This window comes from Amborella trichopoda, chromosome 9 (assembly GCF_054954075.1).
Source record: "Amborella trichopoda isolate Santa Cruz 75 chromosome 9, AtrichopodaSantaCruz75HAP2 v2.0, whole genome shotgun sequence".
NCBI lineage: Eukaryota > Viridiplantae > Streptophyta > Magnoliopsida > Amborellales > Amborellaceae > Amborella > Amborella trichopoda.
In genome coordinates, this window is record NC_142344.1 from 16,734,674 (window position 1) to 16,754,465 (window position 19,792).

At 38.2% G+C, this 19,792-nt stretch overlaps 1 protein-coding gene across 23 annotated transcripts in view; it reads right to left on the minus strand.

Moving 5' to 3' along the window:
- Positions 1-19,792, minus strand: part of LOC18424516 (Polynucleotidyl transferase, ribonuclease H-like superfamily protein) — a 59,453-nt gene that overhangs the window by 13,478 nt on the left and 26,183 nt on the right. For 8 of the 23 annotated variants that reach the window (XM_020661498.2, XM_020661503.2, XM_020661502.2 and 5 more), the window contains exons 4-7: positions 12,885-12,961; positions 6,271-6,352; positions 6,058-6,113; positions 5,475-5,561 (exon numbers count right to left, since the gene is read on the minus strand). In XM_020661498.2, coding sequence (XP_020517157.1) covers positions 5,475-5,561; positions 6,058-6,113; positions 6,271-6,352; positions 12,885-12,961 — 302 coding nt within the window. Of the gene's footprint in view, positions 1-3,990; positions 4,091-5,474; positions 5,572-5,955; positions 6,114-6,270; positions 6,353-12,884; positions 12,962-19,792 lie in introns of those variants that run through there. The other 15 variants (XR_016041771.1, XR_016041770.1, XR_016041767.1 and 12 more) reach the window with 6 other exon arrangements.

A 19,792-nucleotide genomic window follows, 5' to 3' on the forward strand; every position in this document is an offset into this window, starting at 1 on the left:
CAGCCTAACTGGTAAACCGGCTATTTCAACCGCTCTAACCAAGCAAGTCCCAAGCGGTAAAGTGTTAAAAAAAATGCAATAAAAAAATCTACTAAAATATAAAAAGCATATAAAGAATGATTAAAACAAAACACATTAAAATGAAGTTGAAAATTAATGAAAAAATGGATTTTAACCCATTTTATATTTTCCAAGGGCTATTTTTAAAATTTTATAAAAAAAAAGGAAAATATAAAAGTGAGTATTAATGACCAAAAATTTTTTTAATCTTTACCATAATGTAAAGAATATTTGAGAATGCATTACAAATCAAATTCCTTATTTTTGAGAATTTATATACATTTTTTTGAATTATTTTTAAAATATCGGTTGATCACCCTAACCGCCCAAAACCAGAACCAACCACTGGCCGGTTCCGATCTAACCGGGCAGTTAGCAATTAGATTGGGTGATTTTGCAAACAATGATTGTGACAGAAGCTGTACCTCCAAAGGAATATAAAAATATTATGTATTAACTACATAAACATTAATTAATAAATGACCACTTTTTATTGCTATTTTGTGTGTCCATTTTTATTGTATTTTATCGGACTGTTGGAATTTTTAATTTTTAAAATTTCTTTTTTCAAAACAACATTTATTAATTAAAAATTTGTATGGGATGCGCGCTCAGGGGGAGCTTCCTGTAGTGTCGATCCCTCGGTCTCGTCCCCACCCCTCCCACTCCAAGCAAATATGAATTAAACATCAAAACTAATAAATTAACATCAAAACTAATAAATTCCTAAGTGATTCAAATCAATAAAGTAAGAAAAGAAGTTTCATTGAATGAAAGTAACAAGGTCTAGCAGGTTGAAGGTTCTTCTGCTAAAGCCACTTCGGTAGTTCAGTGCTACATAGAAACATCAGACCATTTAGATGAGCATGCAAAGAAGAATAAGACTTTCTCTATTATTCTTTTATGAGTGGCCAATAAATAGTTTTTCATACACCCTAGTCAGTCGAAAGAGCGACAAAACCACAATGATGAGGGGCTACTACAAATTCAAGGACCATGACATTATAAACAATTTCTTTCTTGCCATAGTTCACATTTTCAATCAGATTTTGGTTCGGAGATTTTAATGGACATATCCCAATATATTGCCTATAAACATTGTTGCATGGGTAAAGAACCTTTACATTCAACTTAATGTTTACTCTACTTCAAGCTAGGGGCCCTCTAATTCGAGCTTGGGAGGAGGAAAGATCTTTTAGCCTCTCGCTACAACCCACTAGCGATTTACTTATCTAAGTGCACTCTTCAAATGGTCGTTTTTCTATTACGGATGCATGGGATTTTATCAGATGCAAAGGTAGCACCCAACCTAATTTAAGGCTCTTTGGTCATCTCAATGTCACCCTCGAGCAAATTCTTAGCTATCCGTTCATTAACGCTTGCCCACCATCTCAATTTTGCAATCTAGAGGAGTGTTTTTGGCTCCCATGTCTCGTCTGTTGTGACAATGATGATAACTCAAATCATTTGCTACTTCAATGTGTTTTTCACAAGGTGTTTGGAGATCCATTGCATGAAGGTGTGGTTTTGGCCAGAACAATCTATTGCGCTTGTGCTTGGGAAATGGACTGCATTCTGTTCCATATCTGTGGGGCTTCAAAATGTGTGGCACCTCTCAATTTGATAGTTTTGGGAGTAGCGCAAATATTCGATCCTTTCAATTGAAAGCTACTAAATGTGAGAAACTACTTAACCGAATTGCTTCCCATGTGAGAGATTTGGCCGCTGCTAAGTCTCAGCCTTTCCACATCTCAAAGAAGGCGATGGTAGAGAATCTCTCCATCCCATGGTGTCAGCAAAAGGTTCATGCTGCCATCCCAATATCCTGGTCCATACCTCCACCTTGACACGTCAAGTTGAATATTGCTTGGGGCCTCTTTTCAGAATCCTGGGTTGGCGATGAGTGGGGACAATAGTGGTTGCTTCATTGTCGTTTTCAACAAACCACTGGGGATGCGTCAAACGACTAGGCAAAATTCCATGCACTGGAGGCGGGGGTGGATTTGGCTATTCAGCCGCAATGCTTCCGTCTACAAATTGAAGTGACTCAACTTTACTTCTCAACTCATTCGCGGTCACCACAAACCACCGTGGACACTCCATACTGTAGCAACCAACTGCAGCTATAAACTTTCTTCATATGAACATGAGTAGTCGATTTCACACATCTATCATAAGGCTACTATGGAATCCAACATCCGTGCAAAGAAAATTACTGCCTACTGAGCTGCTACCATTTGGAGCTCCAAACCTCCAGATTTCATCTCTTTGGGTTGCTTTATGATATTGCACGAATGCCTTATTATAGGGTTGCATCTTTATGAACTTGTTCATTCTTCTCTTTTTAATTTAATGAAAAAACGGGTAGGGGACCTTCTACCCCACTGATTTACCCAAAAGAAACACACATATATATACATTATATAATGGGATACAGCCGAGGCTCTAAACAATTAAATTAGAGCCTACCTCAAACATTTCACTAGAAGAGGTTGTTTTGATGCCCAAATATCCTCAAATTGATCATCTCGACCTCAAGATGCATGGACATGAGAAAAAAATGGATTTCAAGTTTTGGAAATAGTGCATTTTGTAATGCATTTTTGGACCATCAATTTTCAAGATTTCATAGATCTGTCGATCTACACTATTTTTGAAGCATGAAACTTTATAAATAAAGATGAAAATATATTTTGAGCTATCACAAAGATTTCCAGTATTGAAACCACATTTCTCGACACTATTTGACAGTAGGCTCTAATTTGATTGTTTAGAGCTTAGGCTCTATACAAACTGCACCCTTATATAATAGATATATATAGACTTCAAGCATCATCCTTAAGCTGCTCAAACATCTAATAAAATCTCAATAAACATGTCTGTGAAGGATGAGTTGTTTCCCAAAGTTAGCTCAAAAAGATAATAGGTTGGAATTCTTGAGTATGTCCTATTTTTGGGATAATAGCTCAAAAATCTCAATAAACCTTTTCATTTCTCCTTCCCCCTCTTCATTTTCCTTCTTGAAAGGGAACTACTATCATTCAGGAGTCATTAGCAAACATGTTCTGTACAATATAGGATTGCAAATTTACCCCCAAAAAAAAAAAGAACATAAAATCACGAGACTTAAAGGAAAGTACCATTCAAGGAGTTGTACTTTTTCATTTCATCACTTTGGAACATCCATTGTTAGAAAATGTTTTGATCTACAAATAATAATGGCAACCCATTCACAACATGGACAAGAAAAAGAAATGAGCACCATGACATAAATGAACCACCTATATATTGCATTAGTCTGTTACAACTCATGTCAAGCAGCATCATCTGGAATATTCTCAAGTTCTATGGCTTTTGCCTGCTATGGTTCACTACAGCTTGCAAGCCTGCTGTTAGATACTTGTTTACAAATCACACAAAGCCATAATCTACTTCGAAGATCTGTAATGCACTTCATTCACTAATGGTAAAACCATCAATTATCAAAAAGGTATGCTGATACTACCAAATTGGCAATCGTCTTTATCTGAATGTAAAGTGAATTGGAACTACACTTTCCATTATACTTCCATTAATGCATCACTAAATTAGAGTCAATAGCCTTAAAGATGTGACCAATATACAGATGACCGGATTTTACTGAAAGGTAGGGCTATGTGGAGCTCAAGGTAATAAATTAAATTTTTTTTTTTTTTAATTCAATATCTATGAATTCTACTCACATAGGCCACTATACACTGCTGTAAATCAAAATTAAAACCCCAAATTACAACCTATGATCTTTACTTATACTGCATAAACAAATAAACACCATCCAGGAGCAATAGCCAATCTTCCACTATAATTTTAAATACAAAATATATTCTTGGAAATTTATCGAAAAATATAAAAAACAACGGAAACATAACTAAATCAACCAGGAACGCTTACTAGATGATGCCTCGAGTCAACTCCACAGGACTGGATACAGCCCACACTAGATTCCCTGCCCGATGGCATACTTTTAATCCTTTGGATCTTGCTGGAATTTCTGAGATAGGGAAGCTTTTCAGGAAATATCTCTCAATCTAGGGTTTTAGAGAGCATATAAATTTAGGGTTTGTAGGAACCTATAGGATTAAATTAGGGCTAGGCTTGAGGGTTTATTTCTCTCTTGGCTGGCTGTACCTCTCTTGTTCTTCAAAAAAAAAGCAAAATCCTAACCTAGAGTTTTAAAGTGCCACGTCCTTTTTCTTTCTTTTCGGTGACGTGGCCCTAGGGCAAGAGGGGAGAGAGATGTGATTAAAAATTAAGAGAGAGAGAGAGAGAAATATTGGGGCATGGAGGGGGGAGAGAGAGAGAGAGAGAGAGATTTGTCAAACCTTGTGACAAAGGTTCAATATGGTTTATATAGAAAGAAATCTTTCTCCCACTTGGAATGGGATATGTTAGTATGCCTTATCTAATTTATCCAAGTTGAACATTAGGATATTACGAAATCTGTGAGGTAAGAGAAATTAAATCTGAGTCATCCATCCTACAAATCAGCCATCATATTTTTCGGTGGAATTAGGAACCTTATCCCTTTATAATTTGACTCAAGTCCAATTTCTATTTAAATTAAAGTTTTAATTATTTTTAGTATTATGTAGATCTTCCTAATATCTTAACAAAATCTATAGAAAGTCAAAGATAATCTTTTTATTTTGGTCAAAAATAACTCCTACTTGAATAGGGAAAATCTATTTAATTTTAAACGATTCCCTACTTTTGATTAAAAGTGCTACATAAAACAAAATACGTGGGGCCTATGGACTTTATGTGGACCCCACAAGGCAAATGTCCCACTCACAGATGGCACATACATGCGGGGGCTGGATCCTAAGTCCCCACATGTGCCCTTCCATATCCTGATAATTTCAAAACTATCCTTTTTGATGATTTTACAGCATAACTAAATTTTTACAATTCTAAAAAAAAATTGTAAAAATCACAAAAACATTTCAATTACCAATAATAAAATATTTAGAAATGGACCGGTACCAATGGTTCAAAATTAACAACAATAAAGACACTCCACTTGACTTAATAGCTATAATCCACTACTGTTTTCTCATCCAACACCCAACGAAGACCCATGACCCACACTTCAAAAAAAAAAAGGCCCAATACCCCCGCTTTAAGAGCAAGTCTAACACTTGTCACTATAGTGCAAATGAGCCTCTCTATGCACATAACCAAGCTATACTTTCACAAGTTCTCTAGGCCTTTAAAGGCCACAAATCCCAACATTTACAAGAAAAAGTAAAAGCCATATTATTGAAAGCTGACAAATCAGAGCAATTAAAAAGCATGCCAACCAAGACCAGACACATAACCAAGTGTTAAAAAATAAATAAAAAGAAAATAGAAGACTAGTAGCAATCATATCTCACCTTCAGATATGAAAAATCCACATACACAGAATTGCCGGCTAAAACAGGTTGATATGTTCCAACATTTTTTTTAATGAACTCTATAACCTGCAGCATTCTATTCAGAAATAAGTTCTTCAAATTATACTACAAGAAAACAGGAAATGTAAAAATAAAAAGAGAGGGCCAAAATGCACTGGAAAACAATATATGGAATGGAAAAAACCAAATTCTGGTGATGCCCAAAACCCAAACAATCAAATCACCCCCCCCGCCCAAAAAACAGAAAAACACACAAACCAGCGCCATGTGCTACAGAAAAATCCAAAAATAAGGTGAATGTCCATTATATTTTTCGGAAGGCTTTATATCTCAGTCTCATTTGTAACATGTACATGACAAGAAAGCAAGACAGACAACTACATAAAGCATATCCTTTGTAATTCAATCTGTGAAGAAAATAAACACACACACTCAAGTACATGGTCTTAGATATACACACCAGTGTGCGTGGCCACAGATGCACATGCGAATGTATATAACAGTGTATGTGCTAAGAACACATGCGCCCATAAATATCAGGTCAGAAATAAATTCCACCGACCTGTTTCTCAGCGTCCTGTTCATTAATTGTGCTTTGGAGTACCTTCGCAGTCAACCCTTAAAAAGATATCACACAATATCAGGTTGAAATAGTTCCATGACACGAAGAGAATTTCAAAATAATATTATGCCCTCAATTAAATAAAACGGTCAAACAAACCCTAGATTCCTACTAGTGAATCAAGACATTATAGATGATCAAAGAGAAGCATACCACTAGCAGCATGTTGCTTCTGACACCATTCTCCCATATTTTCAAGGCACTCCTTCGATTGATAGATTATAAAATCTGGGCCCTATAAATAGCGGTAAATCAGCATAACAAGGTACACACAGATGCAATATTAAGGAAATGTTCTGTTCCATACAACTGATTTCATACAAAAATATCTGTATATTTAAAAGAAAGAAAGATTTCCCCTCCCCCTCTTCCTTATGCATTGCACCGGCTGTTTACTAGTAGTTCCTCCCTCCCTCCTTACCTAATGAATCGCACTTACTACTGCTTCCTTTGGATGGAAAATCTAACATCGAATGTTTGTAACACAGGGTAAAAGGCTAAACAAACTAGATCAACACAATGATTGATTAAAGCACAACCAATATCCAAAAGTCATTCCAAAATAATTATTTCAGATGCCATTTTACTTAAGAATTCATGCTAAATTTAGTAACACCCAAAAAAAACCTTCATACATGTTTGACCACAGATCTATTGATTAGTAAAGTAAATTGTAAAATGGTCACAACAAGCAGAAATATATAGAATAATTCAAATTGTAAAATGGTCACAACAAGCAGAAATATATAGAATAATTTAAAATGTAAAATGGTCACAACAAGCAGAAATCTATGGAGCAAGAAGAGTAAGATAAAAATGAAGGCCATATACAAAAGTCGAACCCCAATACTTTCTTCCCAGCATCCAGTACTAATAATTATATATGCAACAATTAAGGTTTAATGGGACTTCATTTAGGTCTTCAAACATAGGAGAAGTTGTTGAATCCAAAGCAAAAAAATACAAAACCCAAAGAGAGCCAAGTTCATGTGGCTTCCAGAAGAGTCACCATCATTTTCCCACTTGGGGCGGGGATTTTGGGGGGGGGGGGGAGGGGGATTGTGTTCTAGGCTAGGCACGGTGCTTTCTTTAGGGATGCTAGATTACTTTGTTATGAAATTTTAATTGAATCTTACAGCTTAGCAAAGTGAAAAACAAAGACATATACAAAAGATGGAATAATATAACAACCAAGCACAGACCAAAGATTCCAAACATAGGAGAAGCAGCACTATGTCTATGCTAGCATAGTTCATCAAGATCAGTTCAGAACTTTAAATTAATCACTGTCTATTACGAAAACCTTATACAAGGACATGTTTTACCAGCTTCATATCAAGACAGCGGCAGAGTATAAGAAAACTTCTAAGTTGAAAGCCACATCCATCTCAAACATATGGGAATCAAGAGCTTCAGGTCAGCCCAAAAGTATAAGGTAGAAAGCAACTCTAAACATTGGTAGAAGAAATGGAGTAAACTGTGAAGCACTTAGTGTAGGAACTATAATATAAGAGTATAGGCTGTTTCAAATTTAAAAACTGTCAGAATACCAGATTGGAAATGGGAACCCAGTAACATTTTAGTGCTAGTATCAAGGAATTTATTGGGAAATTTTAGTACCAGGTATTGAAGCATGTTTAAGGGCCAACAAGTGGACATTTCTTGGACAAAATTCATAGTACATCGTGAAAAATATGGATATGCTCTCTTCTTAGGAAATGTGATGCAGATCAATTCAAAGATCTCTTCATGATCTATAACCCTCATCTCTTATGTATTTTTCGTATTTTGGGCATGTTAGGCTCCATGGCTTCAAATGCAGTGATGAAATTATTACAAATTCAGAGTTAAATTAGGTTTCAGTATAGTTATGAGTTTTGATTTCTTCTTCTTATTGAGGAATCTTAAATGTCTAGGTTTCCTTTTTGTATTATTACAAACTCAGTCTCCAATGTATTTGAGTTTCCTTTCTATTATTGGAGCCTTGGTCAATCATTACTTGATAGTCCAAGTAAGCTAGGATACCGTACCCCAAAGCCCTGAAATACATGTATTAGGCCTGTGATTGCCTGGATCATTCACCTACAATTGCAATCCAGCTCTCAGAGCGAGGATCCACAGTTCAGGAAAGGGAATGTGTTTGTGTTCTCTTGGAAATGCAGTCCCCGTCTTCTTAAGAAATCTTTCCACTAAATATTTTTAGGAAGTGCCCCCTATTTTATTTGGTGGGATCCATTGTGGATTAAAAAAATGCATTAGAAGGTAGATTATGGGTTTTAGAGGAGAAACAATTTCATTATATACCACGTCTAAGAGAACTAAAGCATCAAAACTCTTTATTACTTTTTATCTTATTCTTGTAACATATATTATATGGTGTTTCCATGGCACTCCCTAGCAAGGGCGGTTTTGGCAAGAAATGATCCCCCATTCCCAATTCTACTCTTCCTTCCGATCCTGCTCATGCTCGAAACAAGTGTAATCATGTCTACAGGCAGCCAAGTTCTCTGCGCTAAATCATAATCATCCAAGTCTTATCCCAATTAATTGGGGTCAGCTACATGAATCTTGTTCCTCCATTCTTTGCACTAAATATCATCATTTAATCAGGTGTGAGATCATCATGCAGCAGCGATTCTGCTTCACTACGACCCCATTATCTCTCTCCTCCCCCTCATCTTTTGCCCAATCTTCACCCCCCTTAAACCCGATTCTTCTAAACCTAACCACACCACCTTCCCATCCATCAACAACTACATATCAGCCATGCCTCTTCATCCCCATAAACCCTAAGCAACTCCCTTCCCTATATGTATTAGCCCATCAAATAGAGAACCCACAAATAGCTATACTTGAACTTGGTAAAGGTATGTTGCTTCCCAATATAGCCTTTTACTTGCTTCAGTTACTCAGTATCTTCGAGCATCAGATCAATATCATGGGCAGCAACAAGTACTCCAAACCAAATGCTTCATCTTCCTCATCAGCCTCTTTCTTGTGTTGACACAGTTCTTAGCATCGTCAATCATGCCGACAGCTTCCACCACATCGTCCAATCGCTTGAACAATGAACTTCGGCCACTTGAACATACGAGAAGCCTCCACACTGATCTGGATGACAGTCCCATGCAGACAATATATGAAGAAACTTATGAATGTTCTTCTATGTATGTCCTTCCAACCATAAAACATAATGATCATCCCTAGCCCCTCAGTTGCTTCTACTCATCAATGAACAAGTCAAACTTAGGCTTCACTCGTCTAAGCACCACTTACTAAGCTTATATGCAGTTGGGGGGGTGTTCATACCAGGCAATGCATTAGCTATCATGGATTCGCAGGTCATGGTACTCACTATTGTTGGGATTTGTGGCCTTTAAAAAACTAGAGAGCTAGTAAAAATGATACTTTATAATGGAATATGTACTTTAGTAGGAGTTTGTATGTAGACTGACCATGAGTTGGGCAGTTGGCAGCTTATGGCTCTGGTTATGTAAAAAACCCTTACCCCATGGCATGTGGCACTACCGAGAAGGGTTTACGATGGGCCATCCCTGGTTGAGGTTGGAGAGATGCCTAGGGATGATGTTTGTAGGTTAGGAGAATTGTGTGGTCTCCTGTGTGTGGTTGTAGGCCTGTGAGAGCAAGGGCCAAAGCCTCTGAGCAAATCTATGCAAGACATGTACACATGACAGCTACATTACTGGGAAGCATTCCTATGGTTCGAAACGTGTACATATGCACAGAGAGATACCCCTTTGCACTGTAGTGATATGTGCTAGACTTGGACTGAAATCCACATTCCAAAAATCATTGTTCACCCAAGCGGAAGCTGGAAACGACCCCTCCTTGGAAGATCCCAGTAATAATGTTTGGAAATACTCTCACTCTATACACCCAAGCGCGATACTCTTTCCCTTACGACATACTCCATAGCCATAAGAAATGGCAAATGGAAACAAAAAGGCCTTGGTAACTGAACCAACACACATAACTAAAGAAAAAAGCAAAGCATTTCAATGCCCAAAAACATAAGTTTACAGGTTGCTCCAAAAACTCATTATTTGCACCCAAATAGAATGCATTTCGGTCAATATTGGTCACTTACAATTTTTCTCAAATAAAAAAGAAAAAAAGAAGGCAGTTTGCACCTGACCTGAACGAGTAAAGGTAGGTATTGGCAAACTTAAATATGCAGCACATGTAAGGGGAGAAAAACAAAAAAGGAAAGCATTCCAATGCCCAAAAAATTGGCATCCCCAAATGCATTACATGCGCAAAGACATAAAAAAAAGCAATAAAGAGAAAAACGTATATATGGAATAAAATGGGAGTAAAATTTAAAAAAGGAAAAACTCCACAAAAATAAGGAATAATTAATGACAAAAAAAGAATAACTTGGGGAAACTAAAAATAATAATTACGAACATATACCTTGCTAAAATAAAAGATATGATAATTTTCTTATTTATACAGATAATTTCAGCATGTTATTAAAAAATAATGTACTTATTCAAAGAAAACAAATGACATAGCTGCTGGTTGACAAATAAAAGCCACATCTATGTAAAACAAACCCTGACACCATGTTGGTCTAGAGTATTTAGAAAACAAACCAGAACAAGAGTTTTATACTGAAAACAAAAAAAGCACATTCAACGTCAATTCAAATTTTACAAAAAACAAAGACTCGAAATCAGTTATCAGTGGTGGATTGAACATCAAGTTCCGCTAAATCAAACCCCAACGTATTGTCAGGGCTAGGCTTCTAGACTGACTTTGTATGAGGTTCGCCAACACTTTGAACTAGAAATGTGAATTTCGATTTCCCTTTGATATGTGAAATTAGTAAGATTTTTTTGCAAATCTTGTAAAACCAAGTAATGGCAGTGTTACATGGTCACCGACATGGGTGTCGTGCTTAGTATGTGTCTCAAGTGTCTAGTACATCAGCCCAAAAATCTAGCATGGCACCGACATATGTCTGTACTAGGCTTCCAGACTGAATTCCTATGAGGTTCGTCAACACTTGAACTTGAAATGTGAATTATTATTTCCTTATAATCTGCGAAATTGGTAAGTTTTTTTGCAAATCTTGTTAAACCAACTAATTATAACTTCATTTTAGAAATTAGATTTTGGTTCAAACCCATGAACCAGAAACTTCTACTTAGCGAAAAACAAATAAAAATAAATATTAGATAAAAAAAGTAATTTTATAAGGAATAGTTATTTAGTCTATATGGAACCATATTAATATGATGATTTATAATAAATCATTAACAAATATAGATAATAAGTCGACCACATTATAAGATATATTCATGAACTTATGCATGCCCAAGCATAACAGCACTTATCTCTTGTCACCATTTGAAGTTTTGCACATTTGGACTTGGTTTATTTTGTACCTCTAATAAATGAACCAACAAATGTTATTTTGTACGTCTAATAAATGCACTAATAAATGCACTAATAGATGCAAGGCAAGCGTTACTTGCAGTTGCACTTTCTAATATCTGCTCAAAAATCTAACATAATTCAAAGCGGTGTTGTGGTGGCTAAGGGGTTTGGCAAATTGTTATAAGGTTGTGGGTTCAAATCCCTTGAACAAAGCAAATTTTTTAATGCTATAAAATTGTGACTGTGTCTGAACGGTAGGCACATTCTAATTAGTGTGAATACACGGTTTCGATATAAAAAACTTCAAACACGCATGGCCACAGTGTCTAGCACGTGTCATGATCTGTCGACATGCCTAAGTCACGTGTCAGCACATGACCCAAGAGGAAAACAAAGTGTTTCCATAACATTGAGCAATAGAGGACTGAAAACAGCCCTATGGAAGTTTTTTCCAGGGTCTTCATATCCCATGTTGGGTTAAAAGGCCAACTTTTCTTTCTGTTTAAACCATATCATCATCCAAGCCTTATCCCCATTATTTGGGATCAGCCACACTATAGAAGGCTGAAAACAGCCCCATGGAAATTTTTTCGGGGACTTCATATCCCATGGTGGGTTAAAAAGACAACTTTTCTTTCTGCTTAGATCATCATCATCATCATCCAAGCCTTGTCCCCACTATTTGGGGTCGACTACATAAATCATAATCCGCCATATAGGTTCAAGATTCATGAAAAGATGTGGCAAAGTTTCCCGCCATATAAGTTTTTCTTTCTGCCTAAATCTAATAACATAATAAAACTGTTGAAAGCCGAGTCCTGGCTACAATCAGCCAGTACTCGGGAAGTTGCCCAAGACTGAGCAGAAACTCAGCAAGCCCCTTTACGGGCCTAGCTGGCTCTGTTTAAGGGGACAGGCCTGCTTGGTTTGGGACCCTCTAGACCCAGCACCCTGTGGGGCTCAAGTCCAAACCCCACTCACCTAGTTCTTGTACAATGTGCCAGATATATCAAATTTTGCATATAGAGTGGTAATAATAGGAATTCTTTTAAAGCCACACATCGCGAGTAAGATCTGGAGTTAAAACATAGGGTTAAGTTTGGAAATCATGAACATAAAAACGACATTTCAGTGTTGCCTAAGGATAAACATTGACATATTTCAATTATGTTTATCAGATAAACGCCTAACATCCCTGAACTACAGAACCAAGATAATTTTCCAAGAGAACTATCCTCAATAATCAGAGATCAATGCTTGCAACAAAAACAAACAATGAGGTAAAATACATCCCCAAGTAAAGCATTCAGCACAGTAAAAATAAAAGAATAATTATATTTACAACAGGTAAGAGAAAATCTCACCTCCAACACTTTTGTCAATTTCCCATCAGTAATTATGCAAGCGATCTCCAATATTCTATCCACTTCAAGGTTCAAACCTAAGTCACCAACAAAGAAAGATAGATACCTGATGTCTACATAAAATATATATGTTTCCCATAAAAGAAAAATAATTATTTAAATGCCTCATTAGGTTGATTAATGTGTTGGACATAGATACCTTAGTTATGACCCATAATAAAGAGATGTCTTTAAGAACGGAAAGATTTTAAGGATCAAGAAAAGGGCCAAACATCGACTAACATGGTAAAAAGATTTTTGCACCAAATCAGATATGCAATAAACACAAAGTATATCAAAAAGAACTCTCGAAATTATGTCAAAGACACTGATTACAGGCCAGTCATAATTCTAATATTAGACTCATGGTATTAGCATTAAATAAGATGGAAAGCAGCTGGGTCAAGGTGGGGAGCACATCCTTTGGGGCCATGATTGAGTGGACCCATCAAGATACAAGGTAGTCTATCCAATCACACTGATGGCAACTCTAAATGTGCAATGAGACACCAGGAAATCACAAAGGCTCTCAAAATGATCCGTTATTCTCGGAATCATTGATCACATACCATATTTCCGTATCACAAGTTTCTTTTTTTTGGGGGGGGGGTCAACCGATATATTTAAAAAAAAAAATGAAACTGTCAACCAAAACCACATCTCTATCCTTGTAATTATTCTACAATATCAGTCATAGTTAAAGGGTTGGATACGTCACATTTAACTAGAATAGCACACTACCAAAAGAGCGAGTTTAGGGGTGAGGCATGATTATAGGAGACCTTGAGAAGAGAGGGAGGGTATAGCCATCCCTAATCTAATTCAGTGTCTATCTCTCCCTATACTGTCGCCTATCTGATTATGATAGGAAAAACTTTCTATGCTTCCCTAACCACATATATGTAATATGTGGCTGGGGCTAATAGGACAGCTCTGAGCCATCTGACAAAAGTTGCCACGTGCACCTAATGTTTTAAAAAGTTGGACCCATCGGTCGAACCGGTCATCCACGGCTCCGAGCAGGATCAGCCTACTCAGCAAGCCGGCTCAATGAACCTATGAATTTATTTAATAAAAAGATTTGCACGATTTAAAATTGTGGATGTGAATCATCAAAACAATCTAAAAACATAGGTTTAAATTTTTTAAAATCTAAGAAAGGTTTAAATTGAAAAAAAATAAAGGTCAGAAGGGGGAAAAAAACCCATAATTCATATCTTAGATTTCTTCAACTTGGGCTTCACATACAAAAAAACTTCTATATACATATGATAGAGGATTTAACACAGAACAAAATGCTTCTAATCCTACAAAAGATTATTGAAAAACAAGAGCAAGAAAAGAAACATTGTACATTAGGCATGAAAATTCGTATAAAAAAGGTAAACATTTATACCTCTAATTTCGCCCACAAATCTTTATACATGCCAACAAAGGATTAAAAACCAAAGAGAACCCCTAAAATTTCACCAAAAATCATTGAGAAATTGGAGAGAAATGATAAAATTTAGATCATGGAGCCATGTTTTACGTAAATAGGGCCAAGGCACTAGTTTCAAGCTGACTTTGGTGAGTCCGAGTTGGTTCAAACATATTTTAAAACATTGCGCCTCATTATAGAGCGCCCACAAAGTGACCCGTTGAGGTGAAAGGAGGGCAAGAAACTAATCCACCCTTTCCTCGATCGTAGATCAAGCCAAAGAAAACAGCAACACTCAGAGGCAAACAAGTGCATTGAATCAAACCAGAAAGAAGACGTTCCCTTTCACCGATGACGCACTCTCTTCATTCATGAGAAAAATCTCGCATAAAACAAAACCAACTCCTTTCTCATGCTATGTCCCACCCTTTCATACATTCCAGACCATATATAGAAAAGAACTCAAAGATAACTCACATCTTCCCTTTCTTTTGAATCCAACGTAATTACTCTACATCCACAAGTTTAACTCTTTATTTACCAAACTCATGCACCTCCCTACCCACTAGGCATTCGAACATGATCCCCATCTTAAAAAGGAAATCAAAAGCTAAGACAAAAGAAACCCCACATCACAAGTTTTACTCTCCTAAATTCTTGAAACACCTTGCTCTAAAATCCCAAAAGAAATTAAATTTCTAGATTACTACCCTTGTCCATAGACTACATAGGATACCGTTCTAGTCCCCCTACATAGGATACCGTTCTAAACAAAAATCAATTCAGTCTAACTCTTGAATTTTGATTTGCATCCTCCTTGATTTGGAGAAGACTCAACTCCGTCATATCAACATCACCCTAGAACACGAACAAATCTCGAACATTGATGATTGGAGAAGATTCTATCCACTAGGCAACTCCACCTAATAAGCGTTGCCACTAGTGATCTTCTTGATCTTTCAAATCCCCTACTTCACATTTTCTCAGCTGATGACTGGAGAGATATTGTTGGAAGATCGAGTTGGAGAACTTTTATACACAAACCCAACTGTAGCACCAAATCCCACACTTAAAATTTCCTTCACCCAAACTCCTTGTCATGTTGCCACTCTTCTAGCGATCACCTTGGTTTGCCCATATGTCGATAGATGATAGGCACTGCTAAATTGCAACTTTGTACCCATTTTCCCCATTATGTCCACCAAAGATGGCTAAGCAATTGGATATCATGGTTTGAGGTGATGGTCTTGGGATGCCACCAATCTTACCATTAGTGGTTCACCCATGCCATATAAAGTTCGCCATATTAGAAAATATATGCACCACCACCATAATTGAACATGACCTTTTGTTGTCCTTGGTAGGCCCACAGTGAAATCCATTAACAAATCAACCCACTACCTAGTTAGGACAGGCAACAGTGTGTATGGGCCCATGTTTTGAGTGTCCCTTGGCTACCTAACATATTTTGGAGTTGTCGACAAATCCATAGACTCTTTAGGTGTTTTTGACACCACAAACTATGCCCTAGTCTATTCTTAAGAAAGACAAACCCCAATTTGAATATCCATTTAAGGTGAACCAGGGACACCCTTATAAGATATAGACTAAGTGTTGAGCCTATAATATACCTCTCACCGCTAGGATAGTTCTACAGTCTAGGGTCCTGCATGTAATTTGCCCACAGTAGTCTTTATCACTAGTAAACCTTTTTTTCTTTATATATTTACGGCAGACTCCTGAGAGCCTCACTTCACACCCTCTACCTTAGTACGCTCAAAGTACAAACTTTACCAGATATGTTCCAATATATCTGATTCCAGTACTTTCTCATAGCACGATCCGCACTAGAGAGGTTCCCCTGGTTGGTCAAGACTCCCATTAATACACTATAGACTACAAGCCCCCAATATTACATAAATTCACATCTTACCTAAGGACATCATGAGGACTGGAATTAATATTGCATGTTTCAGATGAATAAACATTACTAAACACATCAATCACCTTGGCAAATGAAGTTAAAGTGACCAAAATGCTACAGATGTCTTGCAGGAAGGGTAGAGTAGAAATATCCTCTACCCAACGCTAAGTGATCTCTATAGGAGCAATAAATACCCAAAGTATCCTTGACCCACCTCTCTATACATAAGTATTGTCCAGCTAAAATAACCGGATTAAAATGTTCATGATCGGAAGAATTCAAGTCTTCTAGAACTCAACTCGATTAAAGATATGTGACCCTCAAGAAGAGCGATATTTGTCGACGCCATGTCCCAGCATATTCGACATGTGTAAACACATGATCCCCATCAGGAGTGGAGTGTAACCATCATTATGCCCATTACACCACTCTGCCACACCACCCAGCTGGAGTACCTTAACCTCTATAAACCAGCAACCACAAGCATAAGCAGGAGACCGGTACTCAAGGAGACAAGTAAGAAAAGGGGTGATCGATAGAACACTGCACAGAAGCAAGGAATTTCAGAGACCACCAAGAAGACGATAGAAGACCCTTCGTATATGGACATATGTTGTAAACTTTACTACTACTTTTTTATTTGAGCCATTTGTAACCAATTAAATAGAGGTGTTTCACGTCTCCATTGTAAGGGAGGTGAATGTAATTAACAAGGTATCCACGACTACCTTGAAACCATTCACTCAGAAATAAAATAGAACTCTTTGTAAAATCAACCTCTCGTCAAGGTGTTGTTTGTGTTTTTCTTGGTTATCAAGGGCTTCCTAGCAGATGGCTTAAGAAACCTCCAAACATCTGGCGACTCCATTAAGGAACGGAAGACCTCTCTTCTGAAATAAGGAATAAACCATGGATAAATCAAAGCAACCTTTACGTAAATCCAAGCGATCTTTTCATAGGCATTTGCCCCCAATTGGATCGGGGGGTCGAATTGATTATAGAAACATGAGTTTAATTGGTCGATTGATTATCTCTCGATTGGCCCGATGACAAATGGCTTCAACTCCACATCTAAAGGAAGGGATCCCTCACGCTCCCATCTCCTTTTTCGTGGTGGGAACTATAAGTGTACCCACTAGCTAGTCAGTCGTGTCTGATCATCAACCATGATGCAACATGTTCCATACCATCCCATCCCTTCCCATTGTCGAGAATCCTACTCAGGACGAGAGCACGCACACCCTGGCTGCCTTGACCGTGACCGTGGCATGGGGGCCTTGAGACCAGGTTGCTCATATAATAACTTATGACGACAATCGAACCACAAAACAATGGCTTTTAGATGTCATGGTCGGAAAAGGGGAAGATAAGGAGGTTTGCAACACCTTATTAGCAACAGATGGGAGAGAGCCTAGGACCAACGCAGTCTGTTCCGTTGGGGCACCGCCAAACTCGTTTACTTTCAACCAATGCAGGTCTACTGGCTTCTGAGTGTTGCCAGCATCACAACTCAAGAAGAAGTGTGCTTTTGCTCATCCATTCCAGGTCATTGGTGCCACAAAGCTGAGTATTCAGCAGTTACAAGGCCGGTCTAAAGCGTTGTCAGTACTGAGTGTTGTTCATCAACCACCTTCTCTAGTACTAAATTAGCGAATCCGGTTGGGGTCATCCCAATTGCCTACATCATACGCGAAAATTATTCTAGTGTAGGATGAATACATGCTCCAAGCTCAACGCAGGCATAAATGGGGCATAGACCATAGTTCAAGTCTTCAAGCCTTTAGAAAGTGACTACGGAGCCTATAATTACATTTATGCGAAGAGCGTCAGGTTAATGCAGGCCCTCCATTATACTTACCTTCAAAAACTACTATAGTGTGGGATGAATATAGGTTCCAAGCTCTATGCAAGTATAAAGGGCGCATGGACCACAACTCAAGTCTTAGGCAAGTGACTAGCTAAGCCAATAATTATATTTATACTTAAAAGGTAGCTTCGTAAACTACACCAAGTGGGATGAATACAGGTTCCAAGCTATACGCAAGCATAAAGGACGTATGGAACATAGTTCAAGCCTTTAGCAAGTGACTAGCTAAGCCAATAATTATATCTATGCTATGAGAGGTCAGGCTAATTTAGGTCCCCATGTATTTTATAAGCCGTATGAAACAACTTTCCAAATTCAAGCTCTACGTAGGTAAACAGGGGGTGAGGGCCATCTCCAAACTCTTGAGCTTATGACTAGCTGGGCCAAGGAGAATTGCTGACTTGGGAAATGGAAGGCCAGTAAAGCACCCCTAGCGACCATTAGGTCAGATATAGCTAACTCTATCATTTGCTAGATTGAAGGCTTAACACACCTCGATTACTGTGCTAGACACATTAAAGAAGACCATGGCCACAAGGCCACGAGGAGTTGTTGTCAAAAAGCATCAGCACCCTCTTATGTAATGTTTCAACAGCATTCCAAGATTTGGTCCTTTGTTGCGGAATACTCGCTTCAATTCTTTAAAGGCTGAACACCCTAAAAATGGTACGTCAGATACCGTTGCCTATAATATGGCCCACATTCGAGCCTTTAAAAAACAGGAAGGGAAACCTCGTGCTCAAGGAAAAAGAAGACGACACACCCTCATAATCGAAGAGCCCTCACCCCCATCCCCCAAGGGTCTTGTGAGAGGATGCAGCGGAGCGAATTGAAACGGGTGTCCCTCGTAACAATGAGGGATCTGCATCTGAACTCTCCTTTCTAGTCACTAGCAACCCATATATGAACAAGAAATGTGCCCATACTCCCTGGAGCGTCCATCATGATCTCCTTGATCCCATTCTTCATAATGGAAGGAGGTAATGGAAAGGGCCGGGAGAGAGTTTGGCTTCATCCCTTTTGGTCACTGCTCAACCGCTAGCGTTGTAGTCGTTGGGATAGGAGAATCAACCTCCTAAGGACTTATATAGAATCAACTTCTAGAAAAATTTTATAAAAAAAGATTTGTACAACACTGATCTGAATGAGGAGGAGGCGTCGTTTCCGTCCACCTCCACCTCCATCTCCTTTCCCTTCCTATCGTCGACCTTCTTGTCCGGCCTTAGCCAGCCCTCCACCTCCTTCTCCTTCTACTTCTCGGTTCCGACCTACTTGGCTCCCGACCACTCCTTTCTGGAAAAGTATTTACAACCTCTACCCTAAACCGCTCTGCGCCTCTCATAAGCTAACTCCTAAGGAAACACAGTCTTTTAATCCTGCTTTTCAACAAAGTGTGCCACCAGTTTCTGATTCTAGGTCTCCTGGTTCATTTGCGCAAGTTGCCACACGCTCTTCGGCTCCCCTACCTCTTGCAGGGTCTTTGGCTTGCCCTAAGGGGGCTCCCTCCTTTCAGTGCTACCAGCCTCCGTTCTGTCCTTTCTTCGTGTCAGTTCCTTCTAAAGAGACCTCTTTGCTTAAGAAGACAAAGTTACAGTCTTCCTTAATAGGCACTTTTCGCCCTCCAAGGGATGATTTTAGAGGAATAGAGAAATGGGCTC